We start from the raw sequence: 18866 nt of genomic DNA, 5'->3' as shown, positions 1-18866 counted from the left end.
TGCTGTGCCACTCAAACAGATCATGGCTGATCATCTATGTCCATGCCATTTCCCCTCGCTCTCCCCATATCCCTTGATGTCATTGGTCTCCAGAAATCTAATGATTTCTGTTTTGAACAGATTGCAAAACATCTCAGCTTTCAGAATTTATAGAATGGAATTCTCTAGAATACGGAATCCTACAGCACAGAAGGAGGCCATTTGGCCCATCTTGCCCCTGATGGCTCTTTGAAAGAGCTTTCCAATTAGTCCCACCCCCCCTTTCTTTTTCTCGCAAAAGCCTGAAGGTTTTCTTTTCAAAGTATATACCCGATTCCCATTAGAAAGTTGCTATTGATATATTCAGAAAGGAAACAGGAACATCAGAGACGCCTCCCCTTCCCCTCTCCTCCCGAAAATTTCCACGTATCTCTGAGGCACAATTAGGCACAGTACTGGTGGGATTTTGTAATTTAATATATTAGAACTTCTTTAAGGGCTAAAATATAAAGTGGAGAAATGTTTCTGCACTTATACAAAGCCCTGATTTGACCACATCTGGATATAGTTCTGGGGACGACACCTTAAAAAGGGTGTCTTGGCCCTAAACAGAATGCAGTGCAGATTCACCAGAAGGTTACCAGGACCAGTAAACTAAACGTAAGTTTGGTTTGTTTGAAGATGTAGTGCCGGATTGCTTATTAGGCAGATTTACTATAAATATTCAACAGCTATTAATAACAGCAAAGTACAGCAGTAATTCCTTCACACCACATGCTGCTAGTTTATCCGAAAGTTCCTCTGAACACGGTCTACTGGTCACATGGTTTACATCCTGGCTACTTACTCATTATCATATTCTATCTTAAAACGATATCACAACAATCCACCTCAATTAAAGCAGCAAATATAATTCATACTGACATATTAATTCACTTAATAATCACAGGAGTTAAGAGAAACTTGAAACCCATTTTGTCACGGGAAATTCTATGTATTATAAATTGTTAATTTGTGCTCACTAATGAGGATGATCACTTCTGACATTGCCACTCTTTAAATTCCCTTAGTTGTGAAAAATTATCGAATATTTGGTCCATTTCTGTCCCTTGTTGCATGAGCCCAATGGATAGTATGCCCGACCCTGAGTCAGCTCAAGTCCCACCCTAAAAGCTTCCGCTCAAAATCTAGGTTGACATTCCAGCGCAGTGCTGAAGGAGTGCTGCGCTGTCAGAGGTGTGTCTTTTGAATGAAACAGTTAACCAATGTCCAGCCTTCTCAGGTGGATGAAAAAGCTCCCATGACACTACTGTAAAGACGAACAGAAAAGTTTGCCTCAGTGTCCAATTTATCCCCCAACTAACATCACTAAAACAGATTATCTCCTTGTGATCACATTGGTGTCTGTGGGAGCTTGCTCTGCACAAATTGGCAACTGGACTTCCTATATTACAACAGTGACTACACTTCAAAAGTACAGAATTGGCTGTAAAGTGCTTTGGAATGTTCTGTGGTCATGGGAGGCGCTATATGAAGTCAAATATTTTCCTCTTACTATCTATGTTCCAGTTGCTGGTGCACTGAATTAACACTGTGACTGTTCTATTTAGATTCTTTGTGGAATCGTTGCAGCCATTCTCCACTATTCCTTTCTGTCGGTGTTCGCCTGGATGTTTCTAGAAGGAATCCAGCTTTACCTGATGGTGCAGGTGGTTTTTGCTCCTAAAGTTCCTATCGAGAGGTTCATTTATTGGATTGGCTACGGGTTTCCAGCTCTGATTGTGGCCATTTCAGCAGCAGCTTATCATGAAGGATATGGTACCAACACGTCGTGAGTTTACATTTCTAAGTGTCTTCTTATGAATGGTACTGACTTGGGGAGAAAGTTATATAGCAACCGTTTTTTTTGTTACATCCATTGCTTTTTCTAAAAACAAAACCTCATTTACCATCCATTACCTCCTGCAAGTATTGATTGCGGAGTAGTACCCCAGGTCCAGAGAGTCTCTGGTAGTTTACACAAGTGGGATTAGGTTAGGGTTAGGGTTAGGTGCTTCACATGGGATATACAGTGGGGTACTAGCAATACCATAGGCCACAAGCAGAAGCAATGCAACCTCACCCAACCTCCAGAGAGAGGCACTAGTTCAAGGCCAGGGGTGGGGCACAATGACTGATCCTTCCCGTCCATACACCTGGGCTACTGAGGCCAAATTTCAAGTCTCCTGAGGCAACCTCAGCTGAGACACACTCACATCCTACTTTTTTGGGGCTTGTTCTCAGAATGTGGGTTGGAGATATTACTCAACCCTGGCTGCATTCAGGAGACAATGGCGAGCTTTCTCAGTGACTGGTTGTTATTTCTAAATCACTGAATGGTTTTCTAAGGCCTTTTCAGAGCTGGGGAACTGGAGTCCCAGGTAAACCAGACTGAGCTGGAAATGATTACCTTTCCTGAAGGGTATTGATAAGCAAAATTAGTTTTTCCACCAATCAAAAAGTTTACATGATATTTTTCTAGCATTTATAACTTGCTCAGTTAAATTCAGATTTATCAGTAGAACAATGGCATTTATTGGCTAGCTCAGATTTACATAGTCAGTCAGGTGTCTCAGACACACATATCATCAGGCTTCACTACACAATACATAGATTTCTTTTCAAATTCACATTTAATTGTGTGGGAAAATACTGAATCATTAAGACTAATCTGGACCAACATCCTGGGGGGTTACCATTGACCAGAAACTGAACTGGACCAGCCATATAAATACTGTGGCTACAAGAGCAAGTCAGAGGCTAGGAATCCTGCGGCGAGTAACTCACTTCCTGACTACCCAGAGACTATCCACCATCTACAAGGCACAAGTCAGGAGTGTAATGGAATACTCCCCACTTGCCTGGATAAGTGCAGCTCCCACAACACTCAAGAAGCTCAACACCACCCAGGACAAAGCAGCCCACTTGATTGGCACCACATCCACAAATATTCACTCCCCCCACCACTGACGCACAGTAGCAGCAGTGTGTACCATCTACAAGATGCCCTGCAGGAATTCACCAAGGCTCCTAAGATAGTACCTTCCAAACCCACGACCACTACCATCTGGAAGGACAAGGGCAGCAGGTGCCTGGGAACACCACCACCTGGAAGTTCCCCTCCAAGCCACTCACCATCCTGACTTGGAAATATATCGTCGTTCCTTCACTGTCGCTGGGCCAAAATCCTGGAACTCCCTCCCTAAGAGCACTGTGGGTGTACCTACACCACATGGACTGCAGCAGTTCAAGAAGGCAGCTCACCACCACCTTCTCAAGGGCAATTAGGTTTGGGCAATAAATGTTGGCCCAGCCAGCGAAACCCACATCCCATGAATGAATATTAAGAAAAACCTTCTGGAAAGGCCTTTAAAAAAGGGAAGGTGAATTTTTACGAGGAACCAAAGGAAAATCGGGGGAACTGGGCCACAGCATGGTAAAAGCGATCGGCTTTTAGGAAGGGTTTGAAAGCAGGGAGCAGGTTAACAAAGCAGTGTGATGTAGAGCCTCAGAGTTCACAGGGCAAAAGTCAAATTCTAAAAGCGGAGAGGACGAGATGGTGGCATAGGGGCTGTGTCACTGGACTAGTAACCCAGGGGGTTAAGGCAAAATACTGCAGATGCTGGAAACCTGAAACAAAAACAAAAAGTGCTGGAAAAACTCAGCAGGTCTGACAGCATCTGTGGAGAGAGAAACAGAGTTAACGTTTCCAGTCTGTATGACCCTTGTTCGGGAGACGTGGGTTCACATCCCACTGTGGTGGAATTTAAATTCAACCTGGAATTAAAAAGCTAGTCTCAGTAATGGCCACCATGAAACTATCATTGATTGTTGTTTAGAAAAAAAACCCAACTGGCTCACTAAGGAAACCTGGTGTTCTTACCTGGTCTGGTCTACACGTGACTCCAGACCCACAGCAATGTGGGTTGCCCCTTAACTGCCCTCAAGAATGGCCCAGCAAGCCATTCAGTTCAAGGGTAATTAGGGACGGGCAACAGATGCTGGCCTTACCAGTGACACCCACATCCCATGAAAGAATAAATGATGCAAAAAGGAAGCAGGAATGAGCAATAACCCTTAGCCAGAGGCGTGGAGAATCCAGGCTTGGATATGCGGCTGAAGGAGATCTCCTAAATAAGATGGGCGTGTGACAGGGAAGGGATTTCAATTTCTTGAATTCACTCCTCTGGAACCCAGAGAACCAGCAGCAGAGGTCAATCTCAGCAAGGTCACAGGGACCTCGAGCAGCTGACTGTTATTGCGATGTAATCTAACATTGCAGGAGTGTGATCACATTGTAAATAAAATTGCTGGTTTTAATCACCTTTTAACTTTTAACTGCAGGTGTTGGCTTAAAACAGACAAGTGTTTCGCCTGCAGCTTCTTTGTGCCCGCCCTCGTGATCAGCATCGTAAGTTTGACCCCGTACTTTGTAGCTTCAAACTGAAGTTCCGATTTGTGCCTTGCAACTAGCCGCAGTTTGGAGAGTGGGGATTAGAGGGATAGGTGGAGGGAGGGCGGAGGGGTATGCGGAGAGGGTGGATGGAGGAAGGGATGGATGGGTTTAGGTAGAGGGGGAGAGCTGGAGACCAGCCTGTTCGAAAGCGTCTGCTGAGCCAAGCTTACTCACAAGAGCGGAGGTGATTCCTCCCATACCTAGCGGCAGCTCAGGTGCCAGAACGGTATTACCCTCAATCTCATGGGGTCCTGGACACGTCTCCCGAGACTGCAATTCCGGACCTTGATTCACATCTCATCACTGTCCATTAGCTCTGCCAGAAAATAGGCCCCTGGTGGGGAACAGCACTTGGCTCTAATGTTCCTTTTGGTTAACCAGCGTTCCGAAAGGCACCATCTGCACAAGGAAAGTCTTATAAACAAGGGGCTCACAGGCTTTCAGTGCCTGAAGAACTGTGGCCAGGGGTCTGCCTGGGAGCGGTGTGAAATGGTGCGAGAAGGCGTCGGGTGGCATCACAGTCGGACGGCACGCGCCGGGGTCAGAAGCGTGCCCGCCAACGATTGAGCAGGCGATCGCCAGCCATTTTACGCGGCCCTGTCCAATTCTACGGCTGATCGGCCAGGCGGGCTTCACATTTTCGCTACAAACTCTATCCGGGGTGGGATAAAACCTCCCGGGTTAATCGAAATACAAGAAAATGTTTGAGGGGGTGGCGTGCTCTGTGACCTGCTGCCAGGGGCAGGAATTTGCAGCGTTGGCACACAGTTTCTGGCGCTTTCCTGAGCTCACTTCTTTTTGTACAACACTGCAGCTCCCTGAGGCAGCTCCGCAGCAGCAGCTGTCAGCCTTCAGGGAGCTCACTGGAAACGCCCGCCCTCACCCTCACTTCCCTCGGCGCCCTGGCCTTTCCCATGGGCTGTCAGCTGATTGGCCAGCCGGTATGACTATCGTGGTCGGGGTCCAATCGCGGCCGGAAGCACATATTACGCCCACTCCCATGCTAGCCAATCCAACAAGCGCAAGATTCAGGCCTGTGCCTCACGATGATTATTGACCTAGAAGCTCCCCGTGTCTAGTGACACGCGAGTTAGACAAGGGACGTGCTTATGTCGCTAGTTTTTCCTGAAACAGGTCACCGGAGGCTATAGCCTGAGGGAGCAACACTCTGCATTAAGCATGGCTGACCACGAGGCTTTCCCAGTCTTACAGCCGGGCTAATAGGTGTATTGGAAAGATGTCCAGGTTTGATAAGCAGCCTGTTTGGCCACCTCTTTATGGTGTTATCAAATCCTGAAGTGAGACATGAACCCTGGAGCCTTTGGCTCAGAGGGCTGATACCCACTGTTTCCACAAGATCTCCCTTATAGTTGTTGCTTTTCATAAAGAGAGGATTTGAGGCTGCATGTTCTACCCACGACGCTCAGCAGTGCACTAAAAGGAGTCTTAGGTTTAAGGTTTTTATTCTGATATCTTCTCTTCCTCTTGAAGATATCAATGCTCACAGCAGTCATGTCCCATGGATATAGGTTGTCCTCTGGTATGTCCACTAGCTGGTATCTCTCCTTGTGTGAGCCTGGATATTGAGTGTAGGCAAATTGTCCGATTGCTTACACAACCTCAGTCTCATCCTTATTCAATACCCATGTGCATTCGCTTCTGGAAGGGCTTTGTTGGATAACAGTCAGGGAGCCCCAGCTGTATTCCTCCCTTAAGTAGGGATGCTAAGACCTGGTTGAAGTGTCGATCATCTCCCAGCTAAACTCAGCTAATCCAGCACGTACAGGGGACTGATACTGGGATCGCCTGGTCTGTACAAGAGTAGCAATTCACAGGATAAAATCCTGTGACCCACCAAGAGAGCTAAACTATTTGTTTAAACTATTTGTTTACGGTGCTAAACTATCTGAGCACTGGAGCACTTGTAAGATGTTCAATATTACATGTTATCTTTAATTTTAATTACAGGTCAATTTTATCTTCCTCTGCAAAACATTAATGAGATTGAAAGTGGAGTTGTCAAAGATCATTGCTGACAAGAAGAGACTGGGAAGGCATAGGTAAAAGATTTACAACCAGCTTGACCAAACTTGACCCTTTTAGACGAGGCTTTAAACTGGGGCCTAAGGTGGACATGTAAGATCCCATGGAACTATTTCAAAGAAGGGCAGGGGGAGGTCTCCCCAGTGCCCTGGCCAAAATTTATCCCTCAGCCAACATCACATTCGAAGAGAGAAAAAAAAACATTATTTGGTCATTATCACTTTGCTGTTTGTGGGATCTTGCTGTCCGCAAATTGGCTGCCGTGTTTTCCTACATTATAACAGTGACTGCACTTCAAAAAGAAGTTCGCTGGCTGCAAAGTGCTTCAGGACGTCCTCAGCTTGTGAAAGAGGCAATATAAGCAGATTAGCTGCCTAAACTGAACTGTGGTATTCCGGGTGTAGGCAGACCCTGAACTAAAACAGTCATGGTTTAATAAGTATGCCTTAACATTTAGTAACTTGACATTAAATTGGTGGAAGGGCTAAGGTTCACAGCGCAGAACACTAAGATCTAAAATATTAGGAAAGGTAAGTCAAGAAGCAATGATTATAATTGATACTAAACTTGGGTTTTAAAACTCCCGGTTAGGGTGCAGCAGGACCAAGTAGTGTTTATCTAGGGCCTGGAGTGGTCCAAATTAAAACATTTGGAACCAAGTTAATTCTCGAGGGCAGATTTGTGACTGTGATCTCTCAAGCCAGCTGATTCCGTGGTACTCCAGAGCTCTGCTGATGACTAAGCAGTCGACCCATTTTATTAACAGGTTCTGGCTGGGTAGGCCAGTCAGTTAAGGCTGAGACGCTTAAGCCCTAGCGAACCTCGCTAGTAAAATTCTGAAGATATACGAGGGTCCTGGTTGGATGAGCAGCTGGCAACAAACTTTGTAGAACAGGCTCAAGAGGCTGAATGGCCTGGTAGGTCAGTGTGCTGTGCTGGCAGGCTGCCTGGTTTCACTCCATCACTGAGCTCAGAACCTAACATCAGAGTGTGTCACCTCTATAACTGCCTGTGTTTCACTTTGGCAAAGGCAACGTGAAGGCTTCCTGGATTATAAAGGTAAATGTAATGATCCCGCACTAAAAATGGGCAACTCACACTCAATGGTGCATAGGGAAGCAATGGAGCTAGAATATTGTAGCTCACTCCACTTGAGCTCAGCTACCAACTGGCAGCACCAAAGCAGCGCAAAGCAGAGTATTTTAGGAAACTGGTAAAGATTCACAGTTATACATGAGTCGACAGATTTTCCACTGTAAAATTAATTGGATTACAATAAGGCGCGTCATATTATGAATATTGCTTTTAAACTCCGCTGCTGCTGTTGTTTGTTGTCTGTCACTGTGCTGGGCTCTGAATAATTTGATCACTGATTGTTTTTGCACAGAGCATTTACACTGACAGCCATTGGTCAGCTGGTCATCTTGGGCTGTACATGGATTTTGGGTGCGTTTTACATCCAGAAGGCAACCATTCCAATGATGTACATCTTCACCATATTAAACAGCTTCCAGGGAATGTTTATCTTCATCATGCACTGCCTGATGTATAAGAAGGTTTGTCTTCCTCCCTTTGTTTGATGTGTTCTTCGGACAATTTGTTACCTTAATTGTGCACCCATGGTGCTTTCCTGAAGATGCTGTCTTTTCCGGGGATATATTTTAGCGCATTCCAATCGTCCATCTTCATTTCTGAATCTTGGCAGTAACTGCTGGGGTTGTCAGTATAGGACAGTCACTAACAAGCCCCAGTAGTGAATTCAGGAGAAACGTCTTTACTCAGGGAGTGGTGAGAATGCAGAATTCATTATCATGTGAATCAGTTGAGGTGAATGGCAGAGATGCATGTAAAGGGAAGGTGATTAAGTGTCTATGGGTTAATGGGGTTAGATGAAGGAGATTCATGTGGAGCATAAACCTAGAATAGTTGGACCAAGTGGCTTGTGTCTCTGCTGTTCATTCTAATCTATGTTGGGTGGTTCCTTGCCTTCAGCTAATGTGTACATACACAGTCTTCCAGCAGAGGGCACTAGATCAGAAACTGGAACCCTGCAGAGTCCCTTTCCTTCCCAAGAAACAGTCAACAGAGACCAACATCAGCCACCACTGAGGTCAGCCAACTGAGCGGGAATTATTTTAAAATGGGACTTTCCTAGATAGCAGCTTGTTGAATAAACTCATTGAGAACCTGTGAAGGAACACCTTTAAAATGAGTTTAGTTTAGTGACTTTTCTCTTCAAACACTTTGAAGGATTTGTCCTAGATCCCTTGTGATGGTCTCTTTTATCGTGTAGCTTGAAGAGCAGAGTCCTGAAGAGCAGAGTCCCACTGTGCCAGTTGACAAGAGGAGGTACTGGTCATGTGGGCTGCATAGCCTTTTCACTTCCTGTACATTTTTATCTTTTTTCCCCAAGAGGAAGCAAGATAAATGGAGGATTGATAACTTAATGATTGTAAATATGGGACCAGAGGGTAGAGAAAGTAAGAGAGAGGGTTAGAAAGTTATTACACTGGAATGAGGGGTCGGGCTGAGTAATTTAACATTAATGAAATGTGGTGATGACACTATCCCAGGAGGTCCAAGTGAATGTGTAATGCTGTAATAACTGGATGTAGCCTACAGTTTGTTGTGACTGTGTATTGCTAGTCCCTGCAGCACTGCATGACTAGTCTCACCTAAACTGTTTCTGGTTAAACACAACACAGAGAGACATCATGTATCAGCCACTGTAATCTCTTGAGGCCTTAAGATGCTCCGAAATCGCTAGTGTTCCTCCAACTCTCGCCTCTTCTGCACCCCCAAATTCATTCACTGCAACATCTGGCAGCCTTGCCTTCACCCCACACTCTGCAACTCTCCCCCTAAACCTCCCCACCTCTCTTTCCTGCTTTCCTCTCTAAAATTTATCTCTCCAGGCAGAATGGTCCGCTCCCGGGCGTCGTGGCTGGGTGGTGTGGCGGGGTTGGTAGGTGGGGGGGCGGTGGGAGGTAGGGATGGGGGGTGTACATTTCGGTGTGAGGGCCAGAAATCGGTTTCGCGCCGGCGTGATAGCACAGCAGGATCATCCGATGGTGTCAGCCATGACAGAACGCTAATCCCACTGGAGGCCGGTGTAAACCCGGTTTGTCCGGGAACGGGATGCAGAGTGAGGCCCGACCAGAATCATCCCCCCCCCCACCCCCCCAACGCCAGGTTTACCATTATGCCAGCGGGGAAACACGCCGGCCCAGAGCACATCTGGACAAGCAAGAAGTCGAGACTCACTGTTAGGGCCTGGCTCAGATCGTGGACATCCAAGGAACAGAAGATGCTGGAGACCGACAGCTACCGGGCCCTGGAGGAACACGTACCTCAAATCGTCACGGACATGACCCCACCGCAAAGCGGCTCCCACAAGGCGGGAGGTGTCCATTGATGCTTTGGGCCTAGTTCGGAACATCGCGCTCTTGGCCATGGGCCACAGATGATCGGTGGGGGCGGGGAGGGGGGTGGTTCAGCTGTGGGTGGGTGGCGGGGGGGGGAGATGAACGGAGGTGGGGCGTGGTTGGAAGGGGAAGCAGGGTGTACGGAGGGAGAAGGTTGTAATGGGGGAGAATGCAGCAGGCTGGGAGGTAGGTGTAAGAGGGGGTGCTCGGAGTGGGGTAGGCGTCCGGGAGTTCAGGGTGAGGAGGGAGTTTGGGTTGGGGGGGAAGAGGGAGTTCGGATGGGGGAAGGAGTATGGAGGGAGGAATGTGTCCAGGGGTGGAGGGGAGGGAGAACGGTGTCCGGGGTAGGGGTGGGGGGAGGTCAGAGGAGGGATTTCGTAGGGGGGAAGGAGTTTGGAGAGGGGAAGGAGTCCAAGGGGAGGAGGGCTTAAGGGGTGGGGGAGGAGAGTAAGGGGTGGGGTTGTCTAGTTAAAGATGTTTAGGTGAATGTGTGAAGGAGGGGGCTGTGGAGTCAATGACTGCCCCCTGTAGGACAAACTGAGGGTGGGTCTGGTAGAAGGGAATGGTGAGTGTGAGAGAGGGCAGAGGGAGTCGGTAGGATGGGAGGGTGACAGTGCAGACACAGTAGAAGGGAGGCAGGCATGGACCCTGGGGGTGGGAAGGAAGAGGTCGGGGAGGTCAATGTGGATGGGGGTGGGATTCTCGGGAGAGTAGGGAACTTGCACGTTCACCTGGACATCCTGGAAAGACAAGGGTTCGGGTTCCAACAGTTCTGCGTGACATTCCCCCACCTTCTGCTGACTCTCCATGAAGGCCGAATCCAGAGTCTCGTCATCTGACTCGGACCTCACAGACTCCTCTTCCCCATCAGTCCTCTGAATGCCGGGGGCTTGGCTGAACCTGCCTCCTCTTGCTGTGGACACATGTCCGTGCAGTGACCACCAGATTGTGAACCCGACCCTGCTCTATATCTAGGTCCTGCCAAGGCGTGTGTCTCTGTGCTGGTGGAGGGTGTGGGTAAGCGCTGTGACAGGTCTTCCAGCCTGTTTCTTTCCAGCTCTTCAATGGAGTTGAGGACCTGGATGGAGCTGAGGGTCTGGCTGGCTGAGGGTGTCGGTTCTTGGCAGAGCTCCCTGTAAACCAAAGTAGAGATGATTAGTGCTTGGCAGCAGAGTCACAAGCAGGAGGGAGAGCACTCACGTTTGTGTTGAGGGAGGGATGATGCGGTGCAGGGTCCTCAGGTGGGTGTTCACCGCCGACCTCACTGTCACCACTGGCAGGGTCCACATCCTCACCAGACAGCGTGATGGCACACTCCTCAAAGTGAGTGAGGGATCTAATGTGGGCCACTCCTCCCCTGGTCTGGGACCCCTCCCTGCTGTTGTGAGCCAGCTTCTCCTGCATGAAAACAGATGGAGAGAGTGTGAGCAGGACGATGGCACTGTGTGGAATGTTTGTGTGGTGAGTGGAGTCATGGAGGGAATGAGAACGTGAGTTCCAGAGGATATGAGCCTGATGGAGATGTGAGGGTGTGTGTGAGAGTTAGTGGTGTTGACCCTTGAGGTGTGTGATCCCTGTGGGTGTGTGATGGGTTTGGGAGTGTGTGAGTTGAGCGTGATGAGGTGGTTGACTTACCCTGGCGGACCGGATGAGACCATTCATCCTCTTCCTGCACTGGTTGGCTGACCTCCTCTGTGTTCCGGTGGTGCTGATCACCACTGTCACCACCGCCCCCCCCACCCCAGGCCGGATTGGTGACTCTGGTGGACCCCCTGCAGCCAGAGCAGGGGGTTAGAGGACACAGCGGTGGCTTCCACTGTGTCCAGCAAGTGCCCCAGAGAGTGAGGCGCCCCAGAGAGTCAGGTAACCCAGAGAGTGAGGCGCCCCAGAGAGTGAGGCGCCCCAGTGAGGCGTCACTAAATCTGGGGGCTGCTGTCTTCTTTGCTTTCAGGGCCCAGCTGTTGCCTGGAGCAGTCCTGGTCTGTGGACATGGAGCAGGCTGCGCCCTGATGTGCCCGGAGCGAGGAAGCGCTGAGGTCACGGCCGGGGGAAGCAGGGAAATCCAAGCCCACCCACCAGCGATCCGGCGTGTTTCCTGTGAATGGATTATTAATGAAGCGGGACTGGCCGAGAAAAGGACAATACAGCGCAAAAACTCACCACTGCGGCCGGCGGGTAAAATGACACATTTTAACACCTGCTACCGCGTTTGGTGCAAATCTGGGACGATTCCGCCCTTTGACCAAGGATTTAATCACCCGTTCTAATGTCTCCTTATGTGGTTCAGTGTCAAATTTGTGTCTGGCAGCGCTCCCATGAAGCGCCTTGGGATGTTTTACTGCATTAACGGCGCTACATAAATGCAAGTATTGTTACTCGTCCAAGGTAATGTGTTGAGTAACTGAGGCACATGGATAAGCATCAATTGCCATGATATCGGAGATGAACTAACTCAGTACTGACCAGCAATGAAATTTAGATTGTTCCCATTTACTCTGGTTCAGTAGGCCCACCCTCCCCCCTATTTATATACTGTACAAGCTACAAATCCTGTTTGTCTTTGCTTTTCATAGGTGAGGGATGCCTATTGCCGATGTTTTGGAAAGTGTCTGAGGCAATCGGACATGTGGACACCAGTTTCCACCTCCAGCCTGAGAACATTAAACCAGGTAAAAACTCCAAACTCTTTGATCAAACCCCTGGCCCCAGTTTACAATATCTAATGAACTGTAGAGTAAAACGTGTGTGAAACGTGAGGTTGTCCTGCCTTCACACTCCAATAAACTTGGCCAAAATTTCCATGTTACTCACCCGAGAAGGGGATACCCCGATAAATCATACTTAACTGCAAGATCCCGGCCTTTCTGAAAGCCAACGCTCATCACAAAATCACACACTACTCAAAAAAAATGCCGGAAATTCGGAGTTATATTTTTTTCTCGCTTTTAGTCTGGCCTCAGCCTTGGTCTCAGTTGGTAATGCTCACGCCTCCGAGTCAAAAGCTTGTGGTTTAAGCCCCATTATGGAGGCTTGAGCATACAAAATCAAGGCTGTCTCTGTGGTGCAGTACCGAGGGAGTGCCACACTGTCGGAGATGCCAACTTTCGGTTTTGATGTTAAACAGAGGCCCTGTCTGCCCTCTCAGCCAGAGGTAAAACATCCAGTGACGCTATTTGAACATCAGGAGCATTTTCTGGGTATCCTTCAATCAACACCACTACAAGAAGATTAACTGGTCATTTATCTTTTTGTGGGATCTTGCAGTGTGCAAATTGGGTGCTATTTTCCCTACATTCCAAGAAAAAAGTGAACTCACATTCCCTGGGTACTAGAACACCCTAACCATTTCCTCAATTTATCCCTTCCAGTCCTATGACCAAATAGTCTTAGGTGCATAGTGGCTGCTAATGTTCCTTGCTCTATTCTCATTATCATTCCCACTGAGTGCCCCATAGCCGGGGCAGCAGAAGAAACGCCAAACAAGTCCACAGGTAACTATGTTTACCAGTTGTGGGAGTGGAAAATGCGGATTAATTTCCAGGAAATTTGAAAGAAGGGTTCAAAGTTGCACCTTGATATGTACTTACCACAGGCTCCAATTCAAAACTAAAATTCACTATCCCAAAATTTCAGAGAAAATAAAATTGCATTTCCATAGCACCTTCCATGACCTCAGAATGTCCCAAAGCGCTTTACAACCAACGAGGTACCTTTTGAAATATAGTTGCTGTTGTAACATAGGAATAACAGCAGCCAATTTGCACACAGCAAGCTCCCACATACAGCAATGTGATAATGACCAGATGATCTGGTGGTGTTGCTTCAGGGATAAATATTGACCAGGAGGCCGGGAAGAACTCTCCAACTCTTCTTCAAATAGTGGATGCAGAATCATTTCCACCCACCAGAGAGGAGAGAGGGGCTTTGGTTTAACATCTTACCCAAAAGACAGCACCTTGGACAGTGCCGCACCTCAGGCAGTGCAGCACCTCGGACAGTGCAGTACCTCAGGCAGTGCAGCACCTCGGACAGTGCAGTACCTCAGGCATTGCAGCACCTCGGACAGTGCAGTACCTCAGGCATTGCAGCACCTTGGACAGTGCCGGACTCCCTCAGTACTGCACTGTGAGTGTCAGTCTAGATTTTCATCCTGAAGCCTCTGAGTATTAAAGTCTCTTGAAATCATAACTTCCTGACTCAAACGGCTCTCATTGAGCCTCTAACCACAGCTGATTTCAGAGAGATTTAAAATAAAAGGCATTATTTTAAGAAGTCACAAATGATTTTCTTCATCTAACTCGATGCCTGTACCTTTCTTTTCAAAGGGAAGGAGAAGTGTCCAAGAAACAGAGTCGACGACATCTGGTACAGTTCAGTGATGCTGTGAATGACTTTTGGTCTGCATCTTCTCACCATACTTCAGTCAACACCTACATGGCTTCAGGTTATATCACATGCTGCCACGCATTCTTTGAGCACATGGAGATCCTTTTGCGCCAGCTCGGGTTACTCAAGGTTGCTTTTCTCACCATTGTTCTCTAGCGCCTGCTCATTTTCAAGAATTGGCAAGGCCCAAAGACAGGTAACCATATGTTGAATGTAGCATGGGATCAGCCACCTTACCAATCACAGTGAGTTCTCCCAGGTGGCTTGGCCAACATTCATCCTTCAACCAATATCTAAAAACAGATTTATTCAAACGTTGTTTTTGGGAGCTTGCTGTGCACACATTGGTTGTTGGATTGCCTTCATTCCATCAGTGACTGCACTTTCAAAAGTACTTTAATGGCTGTAGAATGGCTTAGATTATGAAAGGCGCTACCTAAATGCAACTTCTTTCTTCTAATGAATTTTAAAGACTGTCCACATCTGCATTGCACTAGAATCTATAACAAAGAGTCATGGTTTACTTTTTTTTTCATGTTCTTTTTAAAATGATGTTATTTTGCAGTGGGAATGCTAGCAAAGGGTAATTTGCGGTTCAGTAGCTGCAGATGGTACATCAACATAAAGAGCCTGCGTGGTGCCATGTAGCTTGAGGGTTAAAGTCTGTCTCTCTGTTGATTTTAATTCAGTTTCCTGGGACTGGGTGATGGGTGGTGACTAAAAGGCACAAGCCAATTCTCGAGTATGCCACTACACCACACCCACTGCCTGGACTACTAACCTCAGAGGTACATGAGTTCAAACCCCACCGTGGCAAGTTTGAACCTGAATTAGGTTCAAAAATCTGGAAATATCAGTGACATGAAACTGCCAGATTGTCGTAAAACCCAATCAGTTAATAAAAGGCCTTTGGGGAGCCATTCTCACCCGATCCGGTCTATCCATGACTCCGGGAGAATTACAACAGGGCTGCACCGGTTCAAGATGAAGGTCCACACAATCTCCTCAGAACAATTAGAGTAACCATTCCAGCAACGCCCATGTCCTGAGAATTAATAATAAAAAGTTCTTCATTTTCACACCAGGGTCTACTGGGGGCCTCATAACACAGGCAATAGAAGTCCCACGTGTAACATCCAAACAACCAGTCTTCATGTGTAAGCCTATTGAGGATAGGACCGGGTGTAGGTTATTCAGCCTCTCAGGCCTGCCTACCCACATTGGTTCCATAATGCTTAGTACCCTTACCTAGGAGGCTATTCAAATGAAGAATTCTTCATAGCTGGTGTCTGATGCTTCTCCTAAGAAGAAAGGTTGAAAAGGTTTGGCCCATTGCAGTTTAGAAGAATGAGAGGTGATCTTATCGCAACATGTAAGATCCTAACGGACTTGACAGGGTGGATACCGGTTTTGCAGCCATTTTATCTATTATCATGAAAATGTGAAAGCTCCACGTATACTGCAGGTCGACACAGTGGCACAAAGGGCGACCAAGGGAGGAATAAAAGAGGGAAAGCCAAAAAGGGAGGAAGGCAGAATTAATTTGAGAGCCATGGAGATACAATTATAAGAGATTAAAAAATGACTTTTGTCCATTGGCAGTTGCAGGGGAGACAAAAGGGAAATTTAAACAAACAGTTTGTGTAAATATTAAAGAATCCGGTACTGATAGAATGAGGTTAAATATTGGTAAGAATGTATATTTGTATAATAGGAAATTATCTATTAAAATGTTAATTGTTATTTCACAGAAATGCTAATGATGTAAACTGTGCCAATGGGACGGAATAAATATAGATTTTAATCTAAATTTTGTGTAATCATTGTATAATTAGTACCAGACAAATTGCACAACAACATAATAGACAAATATATTGTATAACCTTCAAATATTGTGTTATTATTTAATGTGTGAGATATTCCAGGTCCATCACACAGTGATTATATATACACAGGATTATTACACCTCCATTATATGAGCTATGTTACCATATAAAACATATGGATATTACACCACCAATTAAACTCTTATTATGCAAGGAAAAGTAGTTACGGTCTGGATTCTGGGGACACTGCAAAGTGTCAGTACCCTCAAAGAAATCTTCCCACAAAGGTCTCTGTGGCATGAATTTCTCCTTTTTGTTGTGCTAGTTTGAAACGAGTGCCAAGTCAAGGGATCTCCAGGCATCCAGCAGCAATGGTATCATCAATCAGGTCAGGGAGCCAATCACATTCAAGCATTCTAACGAACAGCAAACCAGGAAAAAATGCACTGAGTTTTTTTTTTGCTTTAAATCAGACTTTTACAGCGTGAAATAAAGATTGGACCATGGCCATGGGATTAAAGTAGAAACTGAAATATCATAAGCCAGCTAAAAAATGGTTTACAAGTATGTGGGCTTTTTATCACAATGAAAATATAGACATCCCACAACTGCAGGGCCAGTGAGGCTGTTCATCAGTAACTATGAATTTGGTACTTTGTTAACAACGCAGGCCCATAATTATCCAGGAACTTCAAAGTTCCGATGGGCACTTACCCTACACCAGAAACATCTGATACTCCAATTTAAATCAGAGGCTTCCGACTGTCTTACCAGAATAGTTACCCAGGAAAAGTTAGAAGAATTAAAACCACTTCTAGGGAACTATACTATTGACTGCCCTGATACCCCACTCAACCCCCCTATCTACACCCTCAGTACCCACCGTACACTCCCAAATACTCTCCCGATCTCCGACTACCTTGCTGACATCCCCAGCTACCGCAGACCCCCGACTACCCTGTCAACACCTGAATGACTACCTGACCCTGCCACAACCCATCCTATTGCCACTGACCACCACACGGCTTCCCAACCTAATCTACCCCCCACAACTGACCACCTGAACGCCTGACCTGCCCTAGCTGCCCCATTGACCACCCAAGTCCCCCGCCCCATCCTACACTCCCACTGACCATCTGACCCCCCCCGCCCCATCCTACCCTCCCACTGACCATCTGACCCCCCCCACCCCATCCTACCCTCCCATTGACCATCTGACCCCCCCGTCCCATCCTACCCTCCCACTGACCATCTGACCCCTCCCACCCCATCCTACCCTCCCACTGACCATCTGACCCCTCCCACCCCATCCTACCCTCCCACTGACCATCTGACCCCCCACCCCCACCCACCCTACCCTCCCACTGACCATCTGACCCCCCAGCCCCATCCTACCCTCCCACTGACCATCTGACCCCCCACCCCCACCCATCCTACCCTCCCACTGACCATCTGACCCCCCACCCCCACCCATCCTACCCTCCCACTGACCATCTGACCCCTCCCACCCCATCCTACCCTCCCACTGACCATCTGACCCCCCCCACCCCATCCTACCCTCCCATTGACCATCTGACCCCTCCCACCCCATCCTACCCTCCCACTGACCATCTGACCCCCCCCACCCCATCCTACCCTCCCATTGACCATCTGACCCCTCCGTCCCATCCTACCCTCCCACTGACCATCTGACCCCTCCCACCCCATCCTACCCTCCCATTGACCATCTGACCCCCCCCACCCCATCCTACACTCCCACTGACCATCTGACCCCCCACCCCATCCTACCCTCCCACTGACCATCTGACCCCTCCCACCCCATCCTACCCTCCCATTGACCATCTGACCCCCCCCACCCCATCCTACACTCCCACTGACCATCTGACACCCCCCTGGGCCCATCCTACACTCCCACTGACCATCTGACCCCCCCCCGCCCCATCCTACCCTCCCACTGACCATCTGACCCCTCCCACCCCATCCTACCCTCCCACTGACCATCTGACCCCTCCCACCCCATCCTACCCTCCCACTGGCCATCTGACCCCCCCGTCCCATCCTACCCTCCCACTGACCATCTGACCCCCCACCCCCACCCATCCTACCCTCCCACTGACCATCTGACCCCTCCCACCCCATCCTACCCTCCCACTGACCATCTGACCCCCCACCCCATCCTACCCTCCCACTGACCATCTGACCCCTCCCACCCCATCCTACCCTCCCACTGACCATCTGACCCCCCCGTCCCATCCTACCCTCCCACTGACCATCTGACCCCCCAGCCCCATCCTACCCTCCCACTGACCATCTGACCCCCCACCCCCACCCATCCTACCTTCCCACTGACCATCTGACCCCCCACCCCCACCCACCCTACCCTCCCACTGACCATCTGACCCCTCCCACCCCATCCTACCCTCCCACTGACCATCTGACCCCTCCCACCCCATCCTACCCTCCCACTGACCATCTGACCCCCCACCCCCACCCACCCTACCCTCCCACTGACCATCTGACCCCCCAGCCCATCCTACCCTCCCACTGACCATCTGACCCCCCACCCCCACCCACCCTACCCTCCCACTGACCATCTGACCCCCCCAGCCCATCCTACCCTCCCACTGACCATCTGACCCCCCACCCCCACCCACCCTACCCTCCCACTGACCATCTGACCCCCCCCAGCCCATCCTACCCTCCCACTGACCA

General features: G+C 48.5%; 1 protein-coding gene across 2 annotated transcripts in view; it reads left to right on the top strand.

The window, feature by feature from the left end:
• LOC121271209 (adhesion G protein-coupled receptor E3-like) overlaps positions 1 to 16138 on the top strand; it is a 66155-nt gene extending 50017 nt beyond the window's left edge. For both annotated transcript variants that reach the window (XM_041176998.1, XM_041176999.1), the window contains 6 exons: positions 1590 to 1810; positions 4363 to 4429; positions 6443 to 6534; positions 7905 to 8073; positions 12516 to 12611; positions 14268 to 16138. In XM_041176998.1, the coding sequence (XP_041032932.1) occupies positions 1590 to 1810; positions 4363 to 4429; positions 6443 to 6534; positions 7905 to 8073; positions 12516 to 12611; positions 14268 to 14321 (699 nt within the window). In that variant the 3' untranslated portion in view covers positions 14322 to 16138. The remainder of the gene's footprint in view (positions 1 to 1589; positions 1811 to 4362; positions 4430 to 6442; positions 6535 to 7904; positions 8074 to 12515; positions 12612 to 14267) is intronic.
• The last annotated feature ends 2728 nt before the right edge of the window (positions 16139 to 18866 follow it).

Source organism: Carcharodon carcharias, chromosome 30, assembly GCF_017639515.1.
Source record: "Carcharodon carcharias isolate sCarCar2 chromosome 30, sCarCar2.pri, whole genome shotgun sequence".
Classification (NCBI taxonomy): Eukaryota; Metazoa; Chordata; class Chondrichthyes; order Lamniformes; family Lamnidae; genus Carcharodon; species Carcharodon carcharias.
Note: the sequence above shows the minus strand (reverse complement) of the source record. Positions and strands in the feature narration are given on the sequence as shown.